Below are 21,208 nucleotides of genomic sequence, written 5' to 3' on the forward strand. Positions count from 1 at the left end.
GTTATCCTCTTCTTCTTCACTAATTCTCTTGCTCAACATAAAGTGAGACTATAGATTATAAATATTTTGTTAATCATTTTATTTCATAATCTATCAGGGAAACACGTTTTGTTCCATTGTAAAGTCAACATTAGCTTGCTGTACGACCGGGGACGATTGGACTTTAAATGGAATTCATCTCCTTTGTCAAACTGATTTATTCAATTATTCGTAAGTCTGTACATTTGCATTGATATCTTATTCCTAATACAAAAAAAAGAGTAATCTATGAAAATTATATTTCACAATCCTCTTTATATTTATCATCGTCCTCAGTCTATTCATACACACTGTAGGGAGCCTACTATAACGACTTCATCACACTCGTGATTCACTGTTCTTCTGTTTTTAGTCATGAAGTGCCTCGCAAGATGTATTCCAAAATTAGCAAACTACTGTACTCAGTGAATTCCGCTTCTCTCTCCCTCCATCTCCCCATCTCTCATGATGCTGCTCCCGGAAATGGGGCATACGCGGGCCTAGCATACCCTGGATGCGAGAGGTACAGTATTGATGGGAGTGAAGGAGGCGTTTTAGGGGCGTCCCCGTAAATCACGGCCAAGTAAATGGCGCGGCCGGCCGGAATTTGTTACCATTTGTTTTTCAGGCTCAACATTTCTTCGTCACAATATTATAATCACATTCGGCCAATTTATATGCTAATTATATAATCATATAATTCCGCATGTACTTACTCATCAATTTTAAGGAATTAAAGTGTAAGGGTTTCAGTCTTTGGCTAAAAAAGTAGAACAATATGCTGGAAACAGCTTGTCATTCAGGCTAACTCGCGAGTCCTACCAACACAAGAGACGGCGCGTAGTGTGGGGTACTGTGTACATGAGAAATATACACGTCAGTGTTTTCCTATGTATACAGCGCGTGTGCATGTGTGTGTTTCAAGGACGTAATCGTCGAAATATAATTCGCACTTTCATGTAGCAGATGCACGTAAACGATCTGGGTTTCAAGACCAATTTCAGTCTTGACTGTTCTTTTCTGTCATTGCCATTTAAACATCTAAATTTAGTGCGTTTCTGGAGATGGCACATATTCTTCGACTAGGTATATTAGCAGCAAATCGCTGGGGAGGAGCTCCTTGTTCATTGACAGGTGTGATTGGTCCACTCAGCAGCTTGACACCAAAATGGCTGAAGTCCAGCCCGGTAGTGGCGGGTAGTGGAGGGCGAGCGTTCCGTGCCACTTCTGATTCGAAACGTGCAAGTCAAGTTTCTTCTACAGTAATTCCCGAACTCGATGATTTCGAAAGGGATGGCTTCGTTTTCGGCAGTCACCAAGAACTTTATCAGTTTTCAGTCAATGAACCCGAAAAATTCTGGGGAAAGCTGGCAAGATCTAGATTGCAGTGGTTCAAAGAGTTTGATGATGTGATGGACTGCAACCTTCCAGAGGGCAAAATTGCCTGGTTCCTTGGAGGCCAAATAAATGTATCAGGTATAAACACATCCAAGACATTATTTTGATGTTTTATATTATAAGCAGTTTTTGTAAACAGATGTAGATGGCAATATGGCTACCAGGTAAGTTTATGGTTTACAAACTGTAGATGATTGACATGTTTTGAACGTGGTCACAATTGTGAGGTTGCCTTGCCCTTGGCATTCTTCTCCTCAGATATGGCCTGGGCAACATTCTAGAAGGCATTTTAATACACAGTGTATGTGTGAACAAATATCACTCAAGGCGTGTCAAGTGTGATATTCTTATTACATGTAGATTGTAGGACCTATATCATTGACAGTCATCTTAGTAATATTGCTGAAGTATAAAATACTTACCCACAGTCATAATGCTAGCCATAATCCTAATCGTCGCATCAAACTTAACCTAAAACTCTATCATACCCTAACCCTTTGTCCTAGGAGAAAATAAGATGGGAGCAATTGTCGCAGGAGCAAATGTTGTGTCACCATTTTCAAACACATACTGGATACATTTTGGCATACAGTACCTCATATTATGCTATCAAGTATGTGCTCAGTAAAATAATAAACTTAATTAAATTAAAATGATTGCTGGTATCAGAAGAGTAGATGTCTTTGTGCTGACAGAAACAGGACAGTGGAAAGTACCATACCATTGCCACACCATCTTTGGATGACTGTGTTGTTTTGAAATCTAGAGTTTGGAGGAGAGGAAGAGTAGAGAGTGGATGCACTCACTGTCTGATGAACTTTCCTTCAATCTGTTTTTTCCATTCATAATGTAACCATTGAAGCAATTTAGGTCTTTATGAGACCCTGCAGGACACTACAACAATATTTCTCCATTTTGCCTGAATGGATGCTTGGGCATGGGGTCCATACTCTTAAAGGACAAGTTCACCTTCATAGACATGTGGGTTGAGTGAATGCAGCAATTTTAGTAGAACACATCAATGAGAGTTTGAGGAAAATCGGACAATCCGTTCAAAATTTATGAATTTTTGAAGTTTCTGCTCTGTCACGGCTGGATGAGAAGACTACTATAGCTTGTGATGTCATATGAGTACAACTACATAAAGAAAGTATAAAGAAAATTCAAGATATTCTCACTTTTCTCACATAATAAAAGAACACTCGACTTCTCTCTTTCAGAAGTCAGGGAAAATAATATTACCCTAGCATAAGTCAGTAACATGTCAAAGAAATGTGCACTTTATTCAAAAAGTCAAGTTTTGTGAAATTCTCTTTTTATTTTCTTTATATTGTTGTACGCATGTGACATCATACACTGTAGTAGTCTTCTCCTCCAGCAGTGATTGCACAGATACTCTAAAAATTCATAACTTTTGAACGGATTGTCGGATTTTCCCCAAACCTTCACTGATGTGTTCTACTAATATTGTTGCCTTCACTCAATCCACATGTATATGAAGGTGAACTTGTCCTTTAACAGGCAAGTGCTTATTCATTTGCTTGCCCAACTTTAAAGGGAACCCAAACCCAAAGTGCAATGTGGATTGAGTGAAAGCAGCAACATTAGAACACATCAGTGAAAGTTTGAGGAAAATAGGACAATCAATGCAAAAGTTATGAATTTTTAAAGTTTTGGTGTTGGAAAAGCTGGATAAGGAGACTATGTGTACTAGTGGCTATGATGAATGTGTGGACCACAATATAAAGAAAACACAGAGAATTCCACAAAAATTCATTATGTAGCGTAATGACAGAGCACTTGACTAACCACTTTCAGAAAGCAGCTGGGGAATAATTGCTACCCTTTACGTATGTCAGTATCAAGTCAATGGAATGTGTAATTTTCATGAAAAATGAATTTTTGTGGAATTCCCTTTGCTCTTTGGGTTTGGGTTCCCTTTAAGTTTTAGTTGATCTGAACAAGTGGACAAATAGGTTTCTAGTGCTCTCCCCAGGCTCTTGCATCATTATCGTTCAGATATCATTGTGTGTTCTTTCCACTATAATAGTCAACACCAGAATGAATACATTGTTCATATTACCTCAAGAATTTATTATGCTCTAATACAACACCCAAATGCTGGTATCCTTGTAAAGTGATATGAATGAACTCAACTCTTCTGAATTTAAAATTCTTTGTTTGAGCAGGTCATAATTTATACTAGGGTACATTGTAGAGGGGATAATAGTGTTGATAAAACTAAAATGTTTTTGTTTTTGTTTTGTTTTGTTTTTTCTGTGTGTATGTGTCTGTTGGGTTTTTTTTTTTTTGCGAAGGGTTATTCACCATAACGTGGATGTTTCCTGTACAAGTTATCATGAGTGCACTCTGAGTATGATATGTACTTTGTAATATTTTGAGCAAAATTGGATACTGATTAGGAGTGTATGGTCAAGATAAGTTTCTTATGTTTTATGTTATGCAATGGACTCACAGAGGATGTGGCTTAATTTAATCAAGGCTTGTATACACTTTAGTATGTCATAGCAACTGACTGATCAGATTTTGGGCCAAATGTGGAAAAGATTTATGACGATACAGCTAAATACACTTGGGTTCAAAGATATAGATTGCACCACAACAATCTGTAGTCATTTCAAACTTTTTTTTTTTCTCAACAATATTTACTTCTTAATGTGGTTAGAAAACCTTGCTACTTTTCTTTTGTTGGTTTCTGTTCTGAATATGAAAAAGAAATATGAAAGAACTGCTAAAATTTGACTTCCTTTTGAAAAAAAAAGTCGTTTACTACCAGTGCATTCTACTTTGTTATTATGAACAGTGCAATTCTGAAAAGCCACTGCAGTTTCACTTAAAACAGACTTTAGGACCTCATCTGTTGAAGACAGAGGTATATTTACCACTCAGAAGATTTTTGTTTACTTTTGATGAAAATAAAGAGGCACAGATGCAGAGACTCAAACCCCAATCACCTTCTGATCTGGAGATTCTCCTGCCTGAAACCCCTAGCAAACGGGAGACTCAAAGTTGATGTATGCGAAGCGCGAAATTCCCAGGGTTCTAGATGCTCTCTGGTGCTATCTAAGGCTTATTTTTTCAACATACAATAGAAATAAGTAAGAAATCCTTTCCAACGGGAGACAAAGAGCCAGGGCGGGAGAAATTAAATCTCAAGCGGGAGAATGGGTTTTCGGTTTTCGGAGTTCTCCCGTCGAAAACGGGAGAGTTGGAGTCTCTGCAGATGTCTTGCAGAAGAAAACGTCTTGATTGTCATACCACCACTAATAAGAATAGTTAAAAATGAAAACAGAAGAAAACTGACCAGAAATGAATATAATTTATTAGAAATGGAATCCCATTTTCTTTGCTCATTTTTCCGCTAATAAAAATAATACAACAATGAAACAGAACAGCAGTCATGAAATCTGTCCACAAAATGTTCAACTCTGATATAATGTCACAAGTTATATGTCAAAGCCTTCTGAAAAAAAGAAGAAAAATGAGCAAAGAAAATGTGATTCCATTTGTAATCCCATTTTCTTTGCTCATTTTCCGCTATTATAAATTAATAAAACAAAGAAACAGAACAGAAGTCATGAAATCTGTCAACAAAATGTTCAACTCAGAAACATTTCACAAGTTGTAGGTATGTCAAAGCCTTCTAAAACTGTCCTTGTAGCTCTAGGAAACATTGATGCTTGAGAGGGTATTGACGGGAATATAAACAAAACAAAACAACAAACTGAAACAAACAGACTTACCATCAATAAAACAAAGTGAAGAGCTCGGGAAGCCATTAGATTTGCATTATACCAGTGAAGTGTACCGGTACTCTGTGCTACCCGGTACAACTGTAACTTACACTTGTGTGTCTATTGACACATATTCTATTGCGTCTGGGCAGCTGTAATCATATCGGTTAATTGCTCCATTATGCTACCTCAGGCATGCAGTTTGAACATCTCCCGGGCCAGGTAGATTCTACATTATTACCAGTCAGCTATTACAGTGCACACCAGACCATTTCTTGTTACGTTATTTTTAGTACCTCAAATATTGTGTCATGTCAGTTGTGGTTACACACACATTTCTTGTGAGTTCAGACTTGATGATGGATTTCATACAAACACGACTCATGAAAAGTGCCCACAATTCTCCTGCATTTTAGCATTGATATATTTTGTAATTCTCACAGTGCTATTGGAGATTTTTGTATGTTATAAACATAGTTCGCAAAATATGAAATGAAAGTTAAACCCAAGAGATTGTTTGACTAAAATTGCTCCTGTTGAGTCAGTGAAAATCAACATGTTGGACAATTCATAAGTTACATTTTATGATCGTTAAAGTTTAGTACCGAGGGTATAAAATTTGACTCATTTTATGAGTTGTGCAATATGATATAGTAGCTAACCTTTTGACATGAATTTTACACCTATTGCCTTGTATATTTCTCATCTGTTCATGCTCATAAAATTACCATAAAACCTAGTCTTTATAGAATCTGTCTTGGTAATTTGTGTGATAATCTGATGTTCTGCCTACCATTTGCATTGATAGAGGCTCTGAGAAAATGTTTCTTTGTGAAATAAGGAGAATAAGAAGCAATTATGAATTGAACAAATGAGGAATTACAAATTTTACATTTTGTCCCAAAGAAATGACTATTGGGGTATTATTTTGGTGTTTGTGGGATAAAGTTATTATTTGACATGATGGTAATGGTCAGAGGGTCAGTCAATCTTTCTTGATATCTGTTGAACTTTCACAGAATTTTTTATTCATTTTTACTGCTTTATGAAGTGCTAAATCATAGTGCTTGTATGAGAAATCACTTTGTTTTTCTCTGTGAAGTGGCATCTTCATTTTTCATTTAGTAAACTTAAAGAAAAAGTCAGTACAACTTGGATGATAATTGTGTCAGCCTAAGAGCATGTGTGCAGTAGACCATGTTAAAGGAAAAGTTCACCTTCATAGACATGTGGGTTGAGTGAATGCAGCAATATTAGTAGAAGACATCAGTGAGAGTGTGAGGAAAATCGGACAATCCTGTCAAAAGTTATGAATTTTTGAAGTTTCTGCTCAGTCACGGCTGCATGAAAAGACTAATATAGCTTGTGATGTCACATGAGTACAACGACATAAAGAAAGAATAAAGAAAAATCAACATATTTTCATTTTTCTCGCATAACAAAAGAACACTCGACTTCTCTCTTTCAGAAGGCAGGGGGAATAATATTACCCTTAACATACATCAGTAATAAGTCAAAGAAATGTGCACTTTATTAAAAAAGTAAAGTTTTGTGAAATTCTCTTTATATTTTCCTTATATCGTTGTACGCATGTGACATCATACACTGTAGTAGTCTTCCATCCAGCAGTGTCTGCACAGACACTTAAAAAATTCATAACTTTTGAACGGATTGTCCAATTTTCCTCAAACTTTCACTGATGTGCTCTACTAATATTGCTGCATTCTCTCAATCCTTATGTATATGAAGGTGGACTTGTCCTTTAAAGTTCCTGCTTGCAGGAGTAGTAGAAAATCAAAGTGATGGACAAAGGTTTGAGAAACTGAGATGGGTTGGGAAAGGATGTCTACCTGCATACAACATGAAAGTATGCAGAGATAAATATAGCCTCAATGTATTCACATTCACAAATGCTTAATATGTGATGTGCTGTAACTACAAACTATTAAATTAGTCATACATGATTTAAAGCAGGTGGGTTGAAGTGCATTATATGAAGTGGAGTGATAATGAACAAATAAGATACTACACATTAGGAGATGATAAGGCAGATATTGCTAGAGAGATATGTGAAAGAAAACAAACAAAAGATACTCGTAAAGATAGACATGGAATGAGTGTGATCTGAGATGATACATGCCATGTGTGCAACCCATTGACCTTTTGTACCTGCGGAAGCTGTGAGCGGGGAACATACTTCATGTAACCCTGGCTGTGTAGCTCAAGTGCAGGAACCGTGAGAACAGATCATTTCTCCTGCTAACCCCCTGCAGGTCTTTGCTTTCGTCTCCGATTTACCCCCCAAGGCATTATGGGTAGTCTTCATTTTCAGCAGTAGAGCACCAGATTGGTTAAAATCTGGTATCAGTGTCTGGCCATTTCGTCAGGAGACATAACATCTCACAAAGTCTTGAGTTAGAGTAGCAACGTGTTCATGTCAGCTCCATTATTTATGGTCTTCTCCATGGGCTAAAAACTTTATGCTTAACATGGGTAGGAAAGTGATAGTGCACAGAGTATATGCCAGCAGCATGGAAAATGTAAAAATCTGTATCACATTATGTGTCAGAAATTTAAAAATTTGCTTGATATGCAGCTGTACTCTAGATTTGTAGATTTTGGGTAATGACATGTTAACAAATAGGACCTACTTTAAATTTTAAATATCATTGGGTGAGAATAATAACGGCGTTAAAGTTGCCACAAAACCAATACTCGTCGACCCAACTTAATGCTCCTCTCATTCTCAACTGACCATATCCAATTCACAGAAATAACTTCAATTCTCCATTTGGGTCAAATGGATATGACTATTGATTCCACAATGTAGCTTGGAAGTAAATTGGAATGGTAATTCATTTGGAATCAGCAATGCAATAGATCATTAATAAAATATCTTTCTTGAGACTTTTCTCTTTTCTCACCGTGTCAGAGTGTTTTTTTGGTATGTACGGTTGTAGGAAATCTCAAGTTTTTTCAGTTACAAATTAATGAAATATTCTTTCAATAACCAAAAGTGATATTTCTACTATATCTTTTTAAAAACTTTTTACAACCCCTTTTTGCCAATACTATCACTGGCCAATCTGTTGCTCTAAGTGCATTGATTTTACACACCCAGCAACTTTCTGGCTATTATGGTAAACTCTCCTTAAACACTGTTATCTGTCGCGACGTCTCTGCCGAGTAATGAACTACCACCCTGATCCCTGAAGCTCCGCCCAGCTCAGATACGGTCTGAATGGAATTACAGAGTTCAACAGCATGGTGTAGGTCATGATACGTCATGTGAAATGAAATGTAGTAGTTCAGTCATGGTACCGTAGTGTGTGTTTTATGGGGTGTTTATCAATTTTATTCCTATTTGAGAGGGCGCAAACTTTGATCACTTCAAATTACAATGTGCTTATCTAGTGCAAAGGGAGTTCTCTTTCAGTCATTTTAAGGGCACTTACCGAAAAGATAAGCAGAGATGAAGATTTCTCCAAGGTATGACATTAGTCAACATTATCAACTGGGGGAGCCAGAGCTAAAGTATAATATCAAGATAGCCTGTGTAACTTCTATTGAATCTAATATTGTTTGGTAGATATTGTGATTTTTTCTCTCTTGTGTTGGTTCACAGACTAAAAAATGGAAACATATTTTCCTCAGCTTTAAGAGATCAGATTCCTCTTCTGTGGAAGGTAAAAATAGCAGAATGTCCCTGGTGGCTTTTGTGTAGTAGTAAAGATTAATAAGGAACTAGTGAGGGATATTGATGTCAGTTCAAAGGGAAATTTTTACCCTGTTGATTTCCTTTACTGGGCTAATTTCAATGATCTTTTGTTGTATTAAATTTGGGGGATTGTTAATTCTATAACCAGTAATTTCAATTCTAATTGGTGATTCCGTAGTGATTTTATTAAATTACTGTGTTCTTTTCCAAACAAAATCTAATATCTACCCAGAACATCATATGATTTAATTTTCTTGATACTTTAATCTTGGGAGAAACTTAAAAAAAAAAATCATGCTGTGGAGTGTTTCACATGTACAAGTCTTTGACCTCAATGGCTGCTTTCAGATGCACATTGCATGTCTTTTTGACGTGCAAAAGAGCAAAACTTTATAAATATGCTGACCTGTCTCCTGCAGACTTACTTGATTTGTTTCACTTGTTTGACTGCACTCTTGCCATGATAATTGTTGCTTACATAAAGGGTTCATTTTGCCTTTTTAATCACCCTTTTATTACTATCCTCTTACATATTAATGCATTCAATTTCTGTTGTATTGTTGGTCCAGGGTTTGAAAAGGAAAGCTTGTTAGTGGCTGGAAATTCAGTTCCTGACTGTTTTCAAGTAATATATTTTAGCATGAGAACCGAGTAACAGATCCTTGTCTGGGTGTTGCAGCCGAAATAAGCTATCCGTATGCAATGGATAGTGTGACAATAATATATTTTGTCTGTTAGTTTTACATTGCCCATGGTATTTACATGTGAACTTTGCAGGGGGGGGGGGGGGGACTTTGTAATACCATGAAAACAGGTCCACTGATTTCCAGCGTGATTCCGAGTAAAATGATGGCTTTATACATGACATGGGATGCAAACATGGGATAAAGAGATTAGCTTACGATGAAAGATGTTCTTAAAGTTACGAATGTTTGTGTTCCCTGCATTTGGTAATTATGTTTTTCCTGTTTCTTTCAGTTTTATTCTTACTAGCTGCAATTTGTTCTAAAGTAGTTACTGCAAAATGCAAATTTTAAAGATGCCTGTGATCGCCTTGAGTCTGTAAAAACATACAATGTATGCATGAAAAAGGGGGCATACTTGTGAAGGGTATTCGGAATAATGAACCTCATATCATTTTCAGATTAATAAACCTCCGGGATAATGAACCTTCAGAATAACGAACCTGTGAAATAATAAAAGTTCTGTACCCCCTGTGGGTTATTTTCCCTGGTTTTGAAAATTGGTTTGAAGAACAACTTTGATCATATCTATTCCCATTGCTTGAATCTATTTGTTGTCAAATCTCTCAAGATTGATGATCTTCTCATTATGTTAAAACTCTACACTGCATATTTCTGCATATAGTATTACATTCCGAGAGAAATGCCATAAATATGTATTCCAGGGCTCGGCACTAACTTTTTTCTCAGGTGGCCCGTACGGGCCACCAGAATCATTGAATTTGACATTTTGATGGCCTGAAAGAGAAATGGGGTAGCTCAAAATAAAAGGAAATATAGACATTGATATTGAAAATGAGCTGCCTGATCGGGCCACCAAAAGATAGCTTTTTTTTTTTTGTAAGTTAGGTGGCCCAACGTTAATTTTTGGTGGACCCAGGCCACCGCTAATGTCGAGCCTAGTACTCGGTGTATACCCTATGCCAGCATTAGAATGCCTTATATAGGATATACCCTATGCCAGCATTAAAATGCCGTGTATATCCTATGCAAGCAGTAGAAGGCTATCTATAGCTTGTGCAAGTATTAGAATGCCATATAATACCATATGCAAGCATTAGAATGCTATTTATACCTTAGATGCAAGTGCTAGAATGCCATGATAATTATGCACCCTAAGCTTGCGTTGAATGACATACACCTTTGTATATATCCTATTCAAGCATTAGAATGCCATGGATCATTATTTGATGGCAGTGTAACCCTTTAAAATCTGACTCATCAAATTACCATTGCATTATTATCAGATAAATTACAAATAGTAATCAGAGTGTTAGATATGCAAGGAGTAATATAGAAGATGGCTCTGTAAGACATACACCAATGCATAAACCTACATCAAGTTTGAAAATCAGGATAAACACTATGCTGTTGTATTTGATCAAGAAGTGACAGAGCATGCCTCTTAGCGTGCCGGTCATAGAATGAACTGTATAGAGTAAATATCATCCCACTTACCATTTTGTGTGCATTCTGGGACATCTGGTTTCATCATGCACTTCTCTGGTTGTCTTTTAAATCTTGAAAGGGCGACACATTCATGGACAGATTTTTAACTTTAAAGGAATAAGGAATCCTCATAGAAGTTGCCCCTGCTGATAAACATGGCAAAATAGTTGATGCATCTCACTTATTCAGCTGAAGTATCTGAGCACATTCGCAATGCACACTATCCTTGATACACCGAACAGGAGAAACTGAAATTTACTGGACAGATAAAAGGCTGGTGAAGAGAAGGAAAATGGAGAAAGAAAGAGAGAGAGCGAGAGAGCGAGGAGAAAAACAAACATTTAGGACTGTCTTTCTGTCAATATCTGTGTACAGATATTTGTGACTGTGTGCCTGTGTGTGTGGTTATTTGCCTTGGTGCATTCTTGTGTGGCAAAATAGAAATGAAAGCCAAACTGGCTGATTTTTTTTTTCCTTCTGTAAATCTTGTGGTAATGATCAAGTTGGCATCAGAATTTAATACCAAACAATTTTTGCAGGAGGTTCCAATGGAAGGGGGTGAACGAAACGAAGGATTACATAGCAATTTGTCTAATTATCATGCAGATGGCTAACAAACATTGCTACGTAGAAGTCTGCATAACATAAATAACACTCTTTATTTGTTTCATGTTGTTAAGGTGTGTTGGAGTAAATGTTTCCTTTTAGAATGATTTATGCAAGCTTTGCTGATTGCGTTTATTCCCAACTGCCGTACATCAAATAAACTTTTCAACCACTAGTCTCCAGACACGCCCTTCATTCAATCAGTGCAATTCATTGTCACAGGTATGCTTGACGTAAATACAGACGTCCCAAGCCCCCCTTTTTATTCTTTTAACCCAGGTTTCCTCCTTTTCTGTTCTTTTTTTCTTGTGCTTTCTTGTCTCTTTACACTTATCTTTATTATGTGGGTGGGTCACCCTGTGCTTTGTTAGGTTATGTATACCACAAAAGACTTCATTGTCATTTATGCAAATTGAAGAGTAGAAGAGGGACAGAGTAAATAATTTCTCTTGTCCGGTCTTATGCTGGGCTAGCTTTGCTGGTGAGAATTCAGCCATCACATGTTTAGCTGACTGTATGAGTTTCCAGCCTCATTTTTAGATCTGCATTAGACTATGACAGTTTATTTTCATGCAGTGTGAAGACAGAATGTCAGATTTGAAGAGAGGGAGTATTTGATCCACAGGAACTCCTTAATCATTAAAGTTATCTACCTAAGAGTAAAGTTGAATTGATTTTATGAAAAGAAAAGTGAAAAAGTATACATTACATATTTCTTCATAGATCAAAGCACGTAATTATATAATCCTAGGTTACTTAATACGTGCCTAATTACGTAAACAGAAAATAAGGGATTTGTGTGTATTTCTTTTTCAAGAATATATGACACTAATGGCATTCATATTTTTGATAAATTAGGGCAATTATTTGAATTTTCAGGCACCTAAACAGTAGGTTTTTTTGTTGTTGTTGTTGAATGGATACTATATTTTTGTAACCTTGCAGCATTTTACTGGTTTTAACTGGGGAAATATGGATTCTTTTGAGCTTTTACCAGTGTACATGACACTCAAAGCAGCTTCTTTTTTTTAATCACAGCTATAAAACATTGTATTTGGCTTTATCAGAATACTTGTACTAGATTAAATTGGAAGTGAAAAGTACATTTGTGTCACAATCAAATCGTTTGCTCCAATATTGTGAAATATGGAGATGTTTGTTGATACTGATATCTGTACACAGCATTTTGGAACAAAAGAATTTGTTTTTATATCATATGTGTGTGTGTGTGTGTGTGTGTGTGTGTGTGGTCTGTTTTTCTATTTCTGCTTTGGGTGTTTGTTTGTTTTTTGTCAAATTTGTTATTTTATTTTTGTGAAAGAGTGGGCATACTTCTTAGTGAATGTTACTTTGTTTGATATGGAAAAGTGTTGAATACACCATTATCAAATTTTTATATAATCTCCAAGTTCAAGGTAATTATAAACGTCAATTGTGGTGAGGTAAGAAAGAGCATAAATGGGCTTTGAATATGCATCTCTGATTGTAGAGAAAAAGCATGACAATTAAAAGAGCAGACAAAGTGATTTAGGTTAAAAAAAAATGGAAAAAATGGATGATAACATCCATTTCTTCAGGATTCTTTGTAAAAAGGCTACATGCAATATTTGCATCTTTTTTTTCTCCAGTAAACTGCATTGACAGACACCGAGCCTCGGACCCAAATCGTGTAGCCCTCATCTGGGAGAAAGATGAACCGGGCCAGGAGGAGAGAATCACCTACCAGTGAGTAGACCATCTTTCTGCTTCATCTTTCTCATGCTTAACCCCTCCCCTCCCCCACCATCTCCACCTTCCTTCCTTATCTCTGCTGTAAATTCTTCTTCCATGACCCCCTCTGGTTAAGCACAGATTGCACGCTTACCAAAGTTTATTACAGAATTTCACGGCAGAAGGCTGCGGTATTGGGGGTGCCCCCACCTTTAAAAAACAAAAACAAAACAGTAGTTCTGCAACATTTGCATGGTATGATATGCCTCAGTTGCATCAACTATCAGGTTTGTATCAAATGTCATCCTACTTTTTTTGATAAACACATCACTAAATTATTAAGATGGACAAATATTATCCATGCTTTTATTTTTAATTCTGTTCAGTACATGTCATCTCTGTCTCCTAGTTTTATTCAGTGTTCATGTGCATGAACACATTGTGTCCATTGTCTTTACACTTTGTTTGTTGCCAGAACAATTATTACAATTTTTTGTCCCCAGGAACAAATTCATGTTACAAATCGTCAAGAGTCCTGTGAAATTAAAAAGAATAGTTGAGTGCTTGTTGTCAAAGGAAAATTACCGTGAGACGAGCAGTAACCACTATTACCTGTCAGGCTACTAACCCTAAACATAATGTCAGTCATTGACATCTTGTATGCCGAGTTTTATTTTGGTCTTTGAAACCTGTTAAACAATTATCTGTATGATGATCTTTGGCTATGTTTATTTGGACCACTAATCAGTCTAGACTGATAAATCTATTATGATATCAAAGTTTGTTTGATAACATTTATTGCCACCACATGAATGTTGTCATGTTCCTTTCAGTTGCTAGCTCATCTTACAGTAGACCTGATAGTCAAAGTCAATGTCTAGACATTATTGACTAATTGGCATCATTTTTTTTCGTTGCTGTGAACCGAAATAATGACAGAGATATAAATATTTTATCATATCAACAGAACTATGTCATTATTATTTTTTTTTTGCAATCAGAGAACTGATGTAGTATTTTGTAGAAGTGCAGAAGATGATATTCTTGTCACAATTTGTTATCACAGATTTTTTTTTTTTGTGTGTGTGTGTGTGTGTGTGTGATAATAGATTGCAAATTATTTTTTCATGGATCTTTTGCAGATTTATGTGCTTTTTATTGCTTTGTGAAACACCATGATGCATGGGAATACCTGGTAAAATCATTGCTTTTGTCAAGACAACAGTAAAAAAAAAGGCTTTGCTGCAGACACAAGTTAAATTTTCAGCATGACGTATCCTGAAGTCAACTTGAAGCTAAACCTTGGTTACATTATCATTTGGAAATTGATACACTTTTAATAAAAGTGGAAGACTTTAACATCCACATCCATATCTTTAATGATATATTTCATCAACTGTTGTACCATAAGATGTAGAGCCATTTTTAGCTCACCTGAGCCTTCGTCTCAAGTGAGCTATTGCGATCGTTCTTCGCCCGTCGTGCATCGTGCGTAAACTTTTAAATATTTTCATCTTCTTCTTGACAACCCCAAGACCGATTTTCACCAAACTTGGCAGGTAGCATCCCTAGGGGTTTAGAATCTCAATTTGTTAAAATGGGCACCATGCTCCACCCAGGGGGCCCCTCAGGAGGCCCCCCCCCCTCCAAATTAAGGAAACTTAAAAAATTTTCTTCTCTATAACCAGAGGTGGTAGAGCTAAGTTAATGCTATGAGTTAGTACATTAATGACTGCAGTTCCAAGTTTGTTCATGGCGGAGCCAGGGGTGCCCCCCTTGGGGTGGGGGGGGGGGGGGGAGGAGGGGGGTTGGCGGGAAGGTCCAAATGGGGGCCTAAATTGTACATTTTCATCTTCTTCTTGGAAACCTCTTGATGGATTTTCACCAAACTTGGCAGGTAGCATTCCAAGGGGGCTAGGATCTCAATTTGTTAAAATGGGCCTAATGTCCCTCCCAGGGGGCCCCCAGAGGGCCCAACCCCCCCCCCCCCCCCCAAAAAAGGAATCTTTAAAAGTCCTCTTCTCTAGAACCAGTCGTGATAGAGCTAAGTTAATACTAGGAGTTAGTAAATTGATGGCTGTAGTTTCAAGTTTGTTCATGGCGGAATCAGGGCGCCCTCTTTGGGACCCAGGGGAGGGGAGTGGGGTAGGGTCCTAATGGGGCCTTAATTGTACATTTTCATTTCTTCGTGAGAACCCCATGAACGATATTCACCAAACTTGGTAGGTAGCATCCCCAGAGACTCCAACCCAAAGCACCTTCTGATCTGGAGATTCTCCCGCCTGAAACCCCTAGCAAATGGGAGACTCCAAGTTGATGTGTGGGAAGTGCCAAGTTCCTAGGGTTCTAGATGCTCTCTGGTGCTATCTAAGGCTTATTTTTTCAACATACAATAGTAATAAGGAAGAAATCCTTTCCAACGGGAGACAAAGAGCCAGGGCGGGAGAAATTAACTCTCAAGCGGGAGAACGGAAGATTTTGCAAAAATGGGTTTTCGGCGGGAGATCTCCTGTCGAAAACGGGAGAGTTGGAGTCTCTGCATCCCTAGGGATATAGGATCTCATTTGTTCAAATGGGCACTGTGTCCCACCCTGGAGCCCTCCAAACCCAAACCTCCCAAAATTTAGGAATCTTTGAAAATCTTCTCTGGAATCAGAAGTGATAGAGCTAAGTTAATTCATACCATGAGTTAGTACATTAATGACTGTAGTTTCAAGTTTGTTCATAGCAGATCCAGGGGTGCCCCCTTGGAGCAGGGGGAGGGGTGGGGAGGTCCAAATTGGGACCTAAATTGCACATTTTCATCGTCTTCTTGAAAACCCCAACACCGATTTTCACCAAACTTGGCAGGTAGCATCCCTATGGGGTTAGGATCTCAGTTTCTTAAAATGGGCACCATGCCCCACCCAGAGGCCCCCTGGGTGGCAAAATCAAGGAATCTTTAGTCTTTTTCTCTAGAATGAGAAGTCATAGAGCTAAAATTGATAATATGGGGGGGGGGGGGGGGGGAGGGGGTCCAAATTTGGGCCCGAATTGTACATTTTCGTCTTCTACTTGAGAATGCCTGGTCAAATTTTAGTAGAGCTGTGTGTAATGTAGATTAGTGACTGTGTGAAAGGTGAACTTGTGATACTTGGGTGAGCGCAAAACCTTGGGACTCTTGTTGAGGGAATGGTATTCTTTGTGGCACAATTGTTGGCTGCAAAACTTATCGCTTTGCTTGTTTGTTTGTTTGTTTGTCTGCAGGCAGCTGTATGAGATGACAAACCAATTGGCCAATGCTCTTCGACGTCAAGGCGTGAAGCGGGGGGACCCGGTCGCCATCTACATGCCCGTCTCACCAATAGCAGTCGCTGCCATGCAGGCCTGTGCAAGAATTGGGGCTGTTCACAAGTACCTACCATACCATCCTTTTCTAGGCATGATGAAAAAAACAAATACAAAAACTCAATTGCCAATTTAACCATCCAGCCCAAATCAATTCCATGTAACAATCCTATAGCAAAACAAAAGCGCAGGCACTGATAACTATCAGTAATAGGGAAAGATATTTTGTTGAGTTCTCATTAAGTCTTATGATTCAGGATAGATATCATTCCTTGTCATTTTGAATTATGTGTTTGTCATCTGAATGCGATCTTCAAGGGATAACAAATTTAGCTTCTGTATGTCGTGTGAGTAACAAAGGAATCATGAAGATAGCATCAAATCATCTTTGCCTTCCAAAATGTGGACCAAAGCCATCAATGCTTTACCGTCTCTGAAACTGGACCTTCTTCTTCTGTTCTTTCTTTCTGCTTCTTCCTTTTCTATTTTCCCCCCAGTAGCGCTTAGAGACATTTCATGTGATAATGCGCTTTATAAATGCTGTGAATTATTATTATCAATGCAGACAAGGATATTAAGATTTGAGCTGATGACTTAGCAGATAGACGTTACTGGTAGTTAGTTGGAAATTTCAAATCCTATTGATCGAATGGTACAGTTACAGCTCGTTATTCCGAAGGTTCGTTATTCCCAATTTCATATTCGGATTAACGAATCTCCGGAATAACGAACCTTCGGAATAATGCCACAAATGTTCGGATCTTTTGATGAGAAGATGACTGCTTTGATGAATCAAACCTGAATCTTTGCAAATGTTTTCATCTCAGAATAGAAGCACAACCTCTTTTCCTCATGTCTATTGGCCAGTGTAAGTGTGTCACAGATGTTTTGGCAAGCAGCATGAAGCAGTTGACTCACTCATCTTGGGAATCAAAGCTCTTTTTTTGGGTGTTGTTGACGGGATACTGAGATGAATGTTTTAATGACATACTTCACACAGGATGTGGGACTAGAAGGGGCTGAACCCTCTCCCCCCCCCCCCCCTTGGCTCCATGAAAAGCAAATAAAGACAGAATGAAAAGAAAAATAGACAAACTGCCTCGATCCCCCCCCCCCCCCAAAAAAAAAAAAAAGAAAGAAAGAAAGAAAGAAATAGAATACAAATAAAATAAAATTATAACACATGGGGGCGGGGTGGGAAGACAAGAGGGAGTGTGGGAGAATTGCCCTGTGACCCAACCATGAGCACTTCCCCTTCCCCCAAACTAAAAATCACTCTGTGGCCCCTTTGTCAAAAGTAAGTTTAAAGAGAAGTAGAGTTTGTTTCTGTGGGGATTTTTACAGAAAAGAAGAGAAAGAGAGGGATTCAAGAGAGCAGAAGACAGAGGAGAAGAGAACTAAAAAAGAAATGATACTAGTAATAAAAAAAAAAATGGTGACATTAGAATAGACATGTACTGAAAAGAAGTATGTAATGTGAAAATGAAGATATGGAAAAACTTCTGTGAAAGAATTGCCATTTGACTCACTTGTGCTTGTTTTAAATCAGAGTGATATTGAACATAAACAAATGACAATTTTCTTGTCTAGGTTGACAGACTAGGCAAACTTTAATACAATACATGTAAATTCAAATTTGAGGATATGAAATGCTGCCATATATGTTCATTTTTTTTTCATTTATGCAGCAACAAGTGAATAATATCTATTATAAAATGGGTTCAAGAATGTAGCCAATAGGAAGCGCTGAAATGAGTCACGTGGGCTTTGATTACTTTAGTACCATTGCACTGCAGTACCAGTGCGCACTCAATCAGTTGTTACAAGTGCGTCGCGCGCTACTATACGCGCTGTCAATCCTGTAAACAACTTCTAGTTCGGGCCGGCTGCCGGCCGGCCTTTCTTGTGTGCATAACATATTATGTGGCGTACGTATACAGTACTCTTATACGTACAGTACTTACATATGTGCGGGATTTCCGGGTGCGACGTGCTTGACTCGACTCTCTCGAGCGAGTGCTACATGTAGCTGACTGGTACTGACCCACAAAGGTACGTGAAAAATGCTGTTAGTTTTCGACCCATTTTATAAAACAAATGATGCACAGGATTATTTTGTGGCGTTAGTGGAGATGCAGCTCACTCTCGGGTATTTACAATGTAGTGCCGCCTCCACTAACGCACTCTATCCTGTGCATCATTTGTATAAAGTATCATTCTTGGTTCTTGTTTTGCAGTGTGGTTTTTGCTGGCTTCAGTTCAGAAGCACTGGCAAGCAGAATCATTGATGGTAAGAAATAAACTGATGCTTTCTGACTGAGTAACAATATTTGAATATATCCATACTGATTTACCAAACTGACATTACACTATACTAAAAGTATTAACTACCTCAGTTTTTGATGAAAATTGATAGGAAAAGTTAGCACAGAAATATTTAGAAATAATGCATTTTATTGTCCTCTGTTTTTATCCTAATTATGCACAAATGTCCACTGTCTCAAACTACTGTGAACCAAATGAATCTTTCTCCCTTGCTTTTCACCAGCATTTTCAAGTAATTCATCTTTGTTTGATTCATGAACTGTATGGTCTGTAGCTACAAGGGAGGACCCACTCTGATTTGCAGCAAAATTGCAGTAATTCAAAGGCGTAAAAATGTCAGAAACCTGGACGGGTCTGTAAAGGTCCTCCAGCTGGGGTTGCCTCTCACAGATAGCCTGACTTGGGTCTCACTCGACAACCTCCTGGGGACCGTTTCATCAAAGTTGTCGGCGCTGACAAGTTGTCAGTCTCTGACAATCACCATGGTAACAGTCAGTGACCAAAGCTTCTCAGCCAATCAAAACCAAGGATTTTACTGAAATTGAACTTGTCAGTGTGCTGACTAAATTGATGAAACACCCCCCTGTTTGCTTCATGGATGTTTCTTTTCCTATATCCAGGTAATGAAGCATTTCATTCACTAGCTCCCTCCAATTAAGTTTCTAAGGTGGAAGTCCACTTAGTCATTGCTAGGTGGGGCAAGTCTCTGCCATGCTTTGTGTTTGTTAGGGCAACATTTGTGAACAAAGCATGCATAGAATTTGACTACATTACCATAAAAGTGTACTGACAGCGAGAAAGCCTGTGACAGAGGTTAGCTAACATAAGATTTTTCCTGGCGTGAAGCATGGAGATAACTTTAACTTAACTTAAAGGGATGGTATAGTTTTGGTTGAGACCTACAATCTCAGGTTTCTAACTTTTTTCTTCTTTTTTTGGGGGGGGGGGGGATAATGAGAAACCTCGTATGAAATGTGAAAGAGCATGTAATTCCAAGAGGAATTCAGTGTTTATTTGATAAAGACTGGTTTTGAAATGGCTGGGATATAAAAAACAGAGCGATCCTTAAAAATATAAAAGGTGTGACCCACCTTTTGATACGATCACTTTATTTTACTTTGTTTTTTTGATGTCTTAGCCATTCCAAAACTGATTTTCATCAAATAAACTTTGAATTCCAGCTAGAATGGCAGGCTCTGTACTATTTCATAAGTGGTTTCGTGGTATCTCGCAAAAAATTAAAAGCCCAATCCTCATCTCCACCAATGCTATACCATCCCTTTAAACTTGAAGTGCAAGCCATGATGGGAAAGCTACAAATGATTTGTCTCTCTGTGTTTTCTAAAGCTGGAGCTGAAACCATCCTCACAACAGACCAGGCCATCAGAGGAGGAAAGATCATCAACCTCAAGAAGACGGTAGACCAAGCTGTGGCCATGTGTCCAAAGGTCAAGCGGGTATTTGTCTCCAAGCGGACAGGCAACCCAGTTCCCATGTCTGAGAAGGACATCCCCATGGAAGAGGTAAGCCTGCTGACAGAGCCCTCTATATACACTTTTTGGTTAACTTAGTGACGGATACCATTGGGTCCCCCCTCTCCTATTGTGTCATACTGTGCTATTTTTGTCTATGTAGCTGTAATTATGTGCCATTATAATATTACTGTACATGTATGTCACTGTTTACTCTTGTAATACTTGTTTGGATTGATATCTGACATGACTTTAAGATGAGCATACATTTTTAGCCAACCTGTCAAGTGAGCTATTGTGATCATTCTTCGTCCGGAGTCCATCGTGCGTTGTCTGTCGTGCGTCGTCCGTTGTGTCTCGTGTGTAAACTTTTTACATGTTCATCTTCTTGAGAACCCCATGACCAATTGTCACCAAACTTGGCAGGTAGCATCCCTAGGGAGAGAAGATTTCAATTTGTTTGAATTGGCACCATGCCCCACCTGGGGGGGGGGGGGGGGCAGGGGGCCAACCCCCCCCCAAAAAAAAAAAAAAAGATAAATAAAAATAAAAAAAAAATAAGGAATCTTAAAAAATCTTCTTCTCCAGAACCGGAAGTGATAGAGCTAAGTTAATACTATGAGTTAGTGCATTGATGGCTGTAGTCTCAAGTTTGTTCACGGTGGAATCAGGGGTGCCCCCCCCCCC

General features: G+C 38.2%; 1 protein-coding gene across 1 annotated transcript in view; it reads left to right on the plus strand.

Moving 5' to 3' along the window:
- Positions 1-937: 937 nt before the first annotated feature.
- The window catches only part of LOC139718020 (acetyl-coenzyme A synthetase 2-like, mitochondrial), a 36,389-nt gene continuing 16,118 nt past the window's right edge, over positions 938-21,208 (plus strand). The window contains exons 1-5 of the mRNA XM_071629508.1: positions 938-1,494; positions 13,316-13,412; positions 16,644-16,790; positions 18,962-19,014; positions 20,397-20,572. Of these exons, the coding sequence (XP_071485609.1) occupies positions 1,083-1,494; positions 13,316-13,412; positions 16,644-16,790; positions 18,962-19,014; positions 20,397-20,572 (885 nt within the window). The 5' untranslated portion in view covers positions 938-1,082. The remainder of the gene's footprint in view (positions 1,495-13,315; positions 13,413-16,643; positions 16,791-18,961; positions 19,015-20,396; positions 20,573-21,208) is intronic.

The sequence above is a fragment of the Diadema antillarum genome, unplaced genomic scaffold (assembly GCF_040938485.1).
Source record: "Diadema antillarum isolate AM-2024a unplaced genomic scaffold, OU_Dant_1.0 scf00000087, whole genome shotgun sequence".
NCBI lineage: Eukaryota > Metazoa > Echinodermata > Echinoidea > Diadematoida > Diadematidae > Diadema > Diadema antillarum.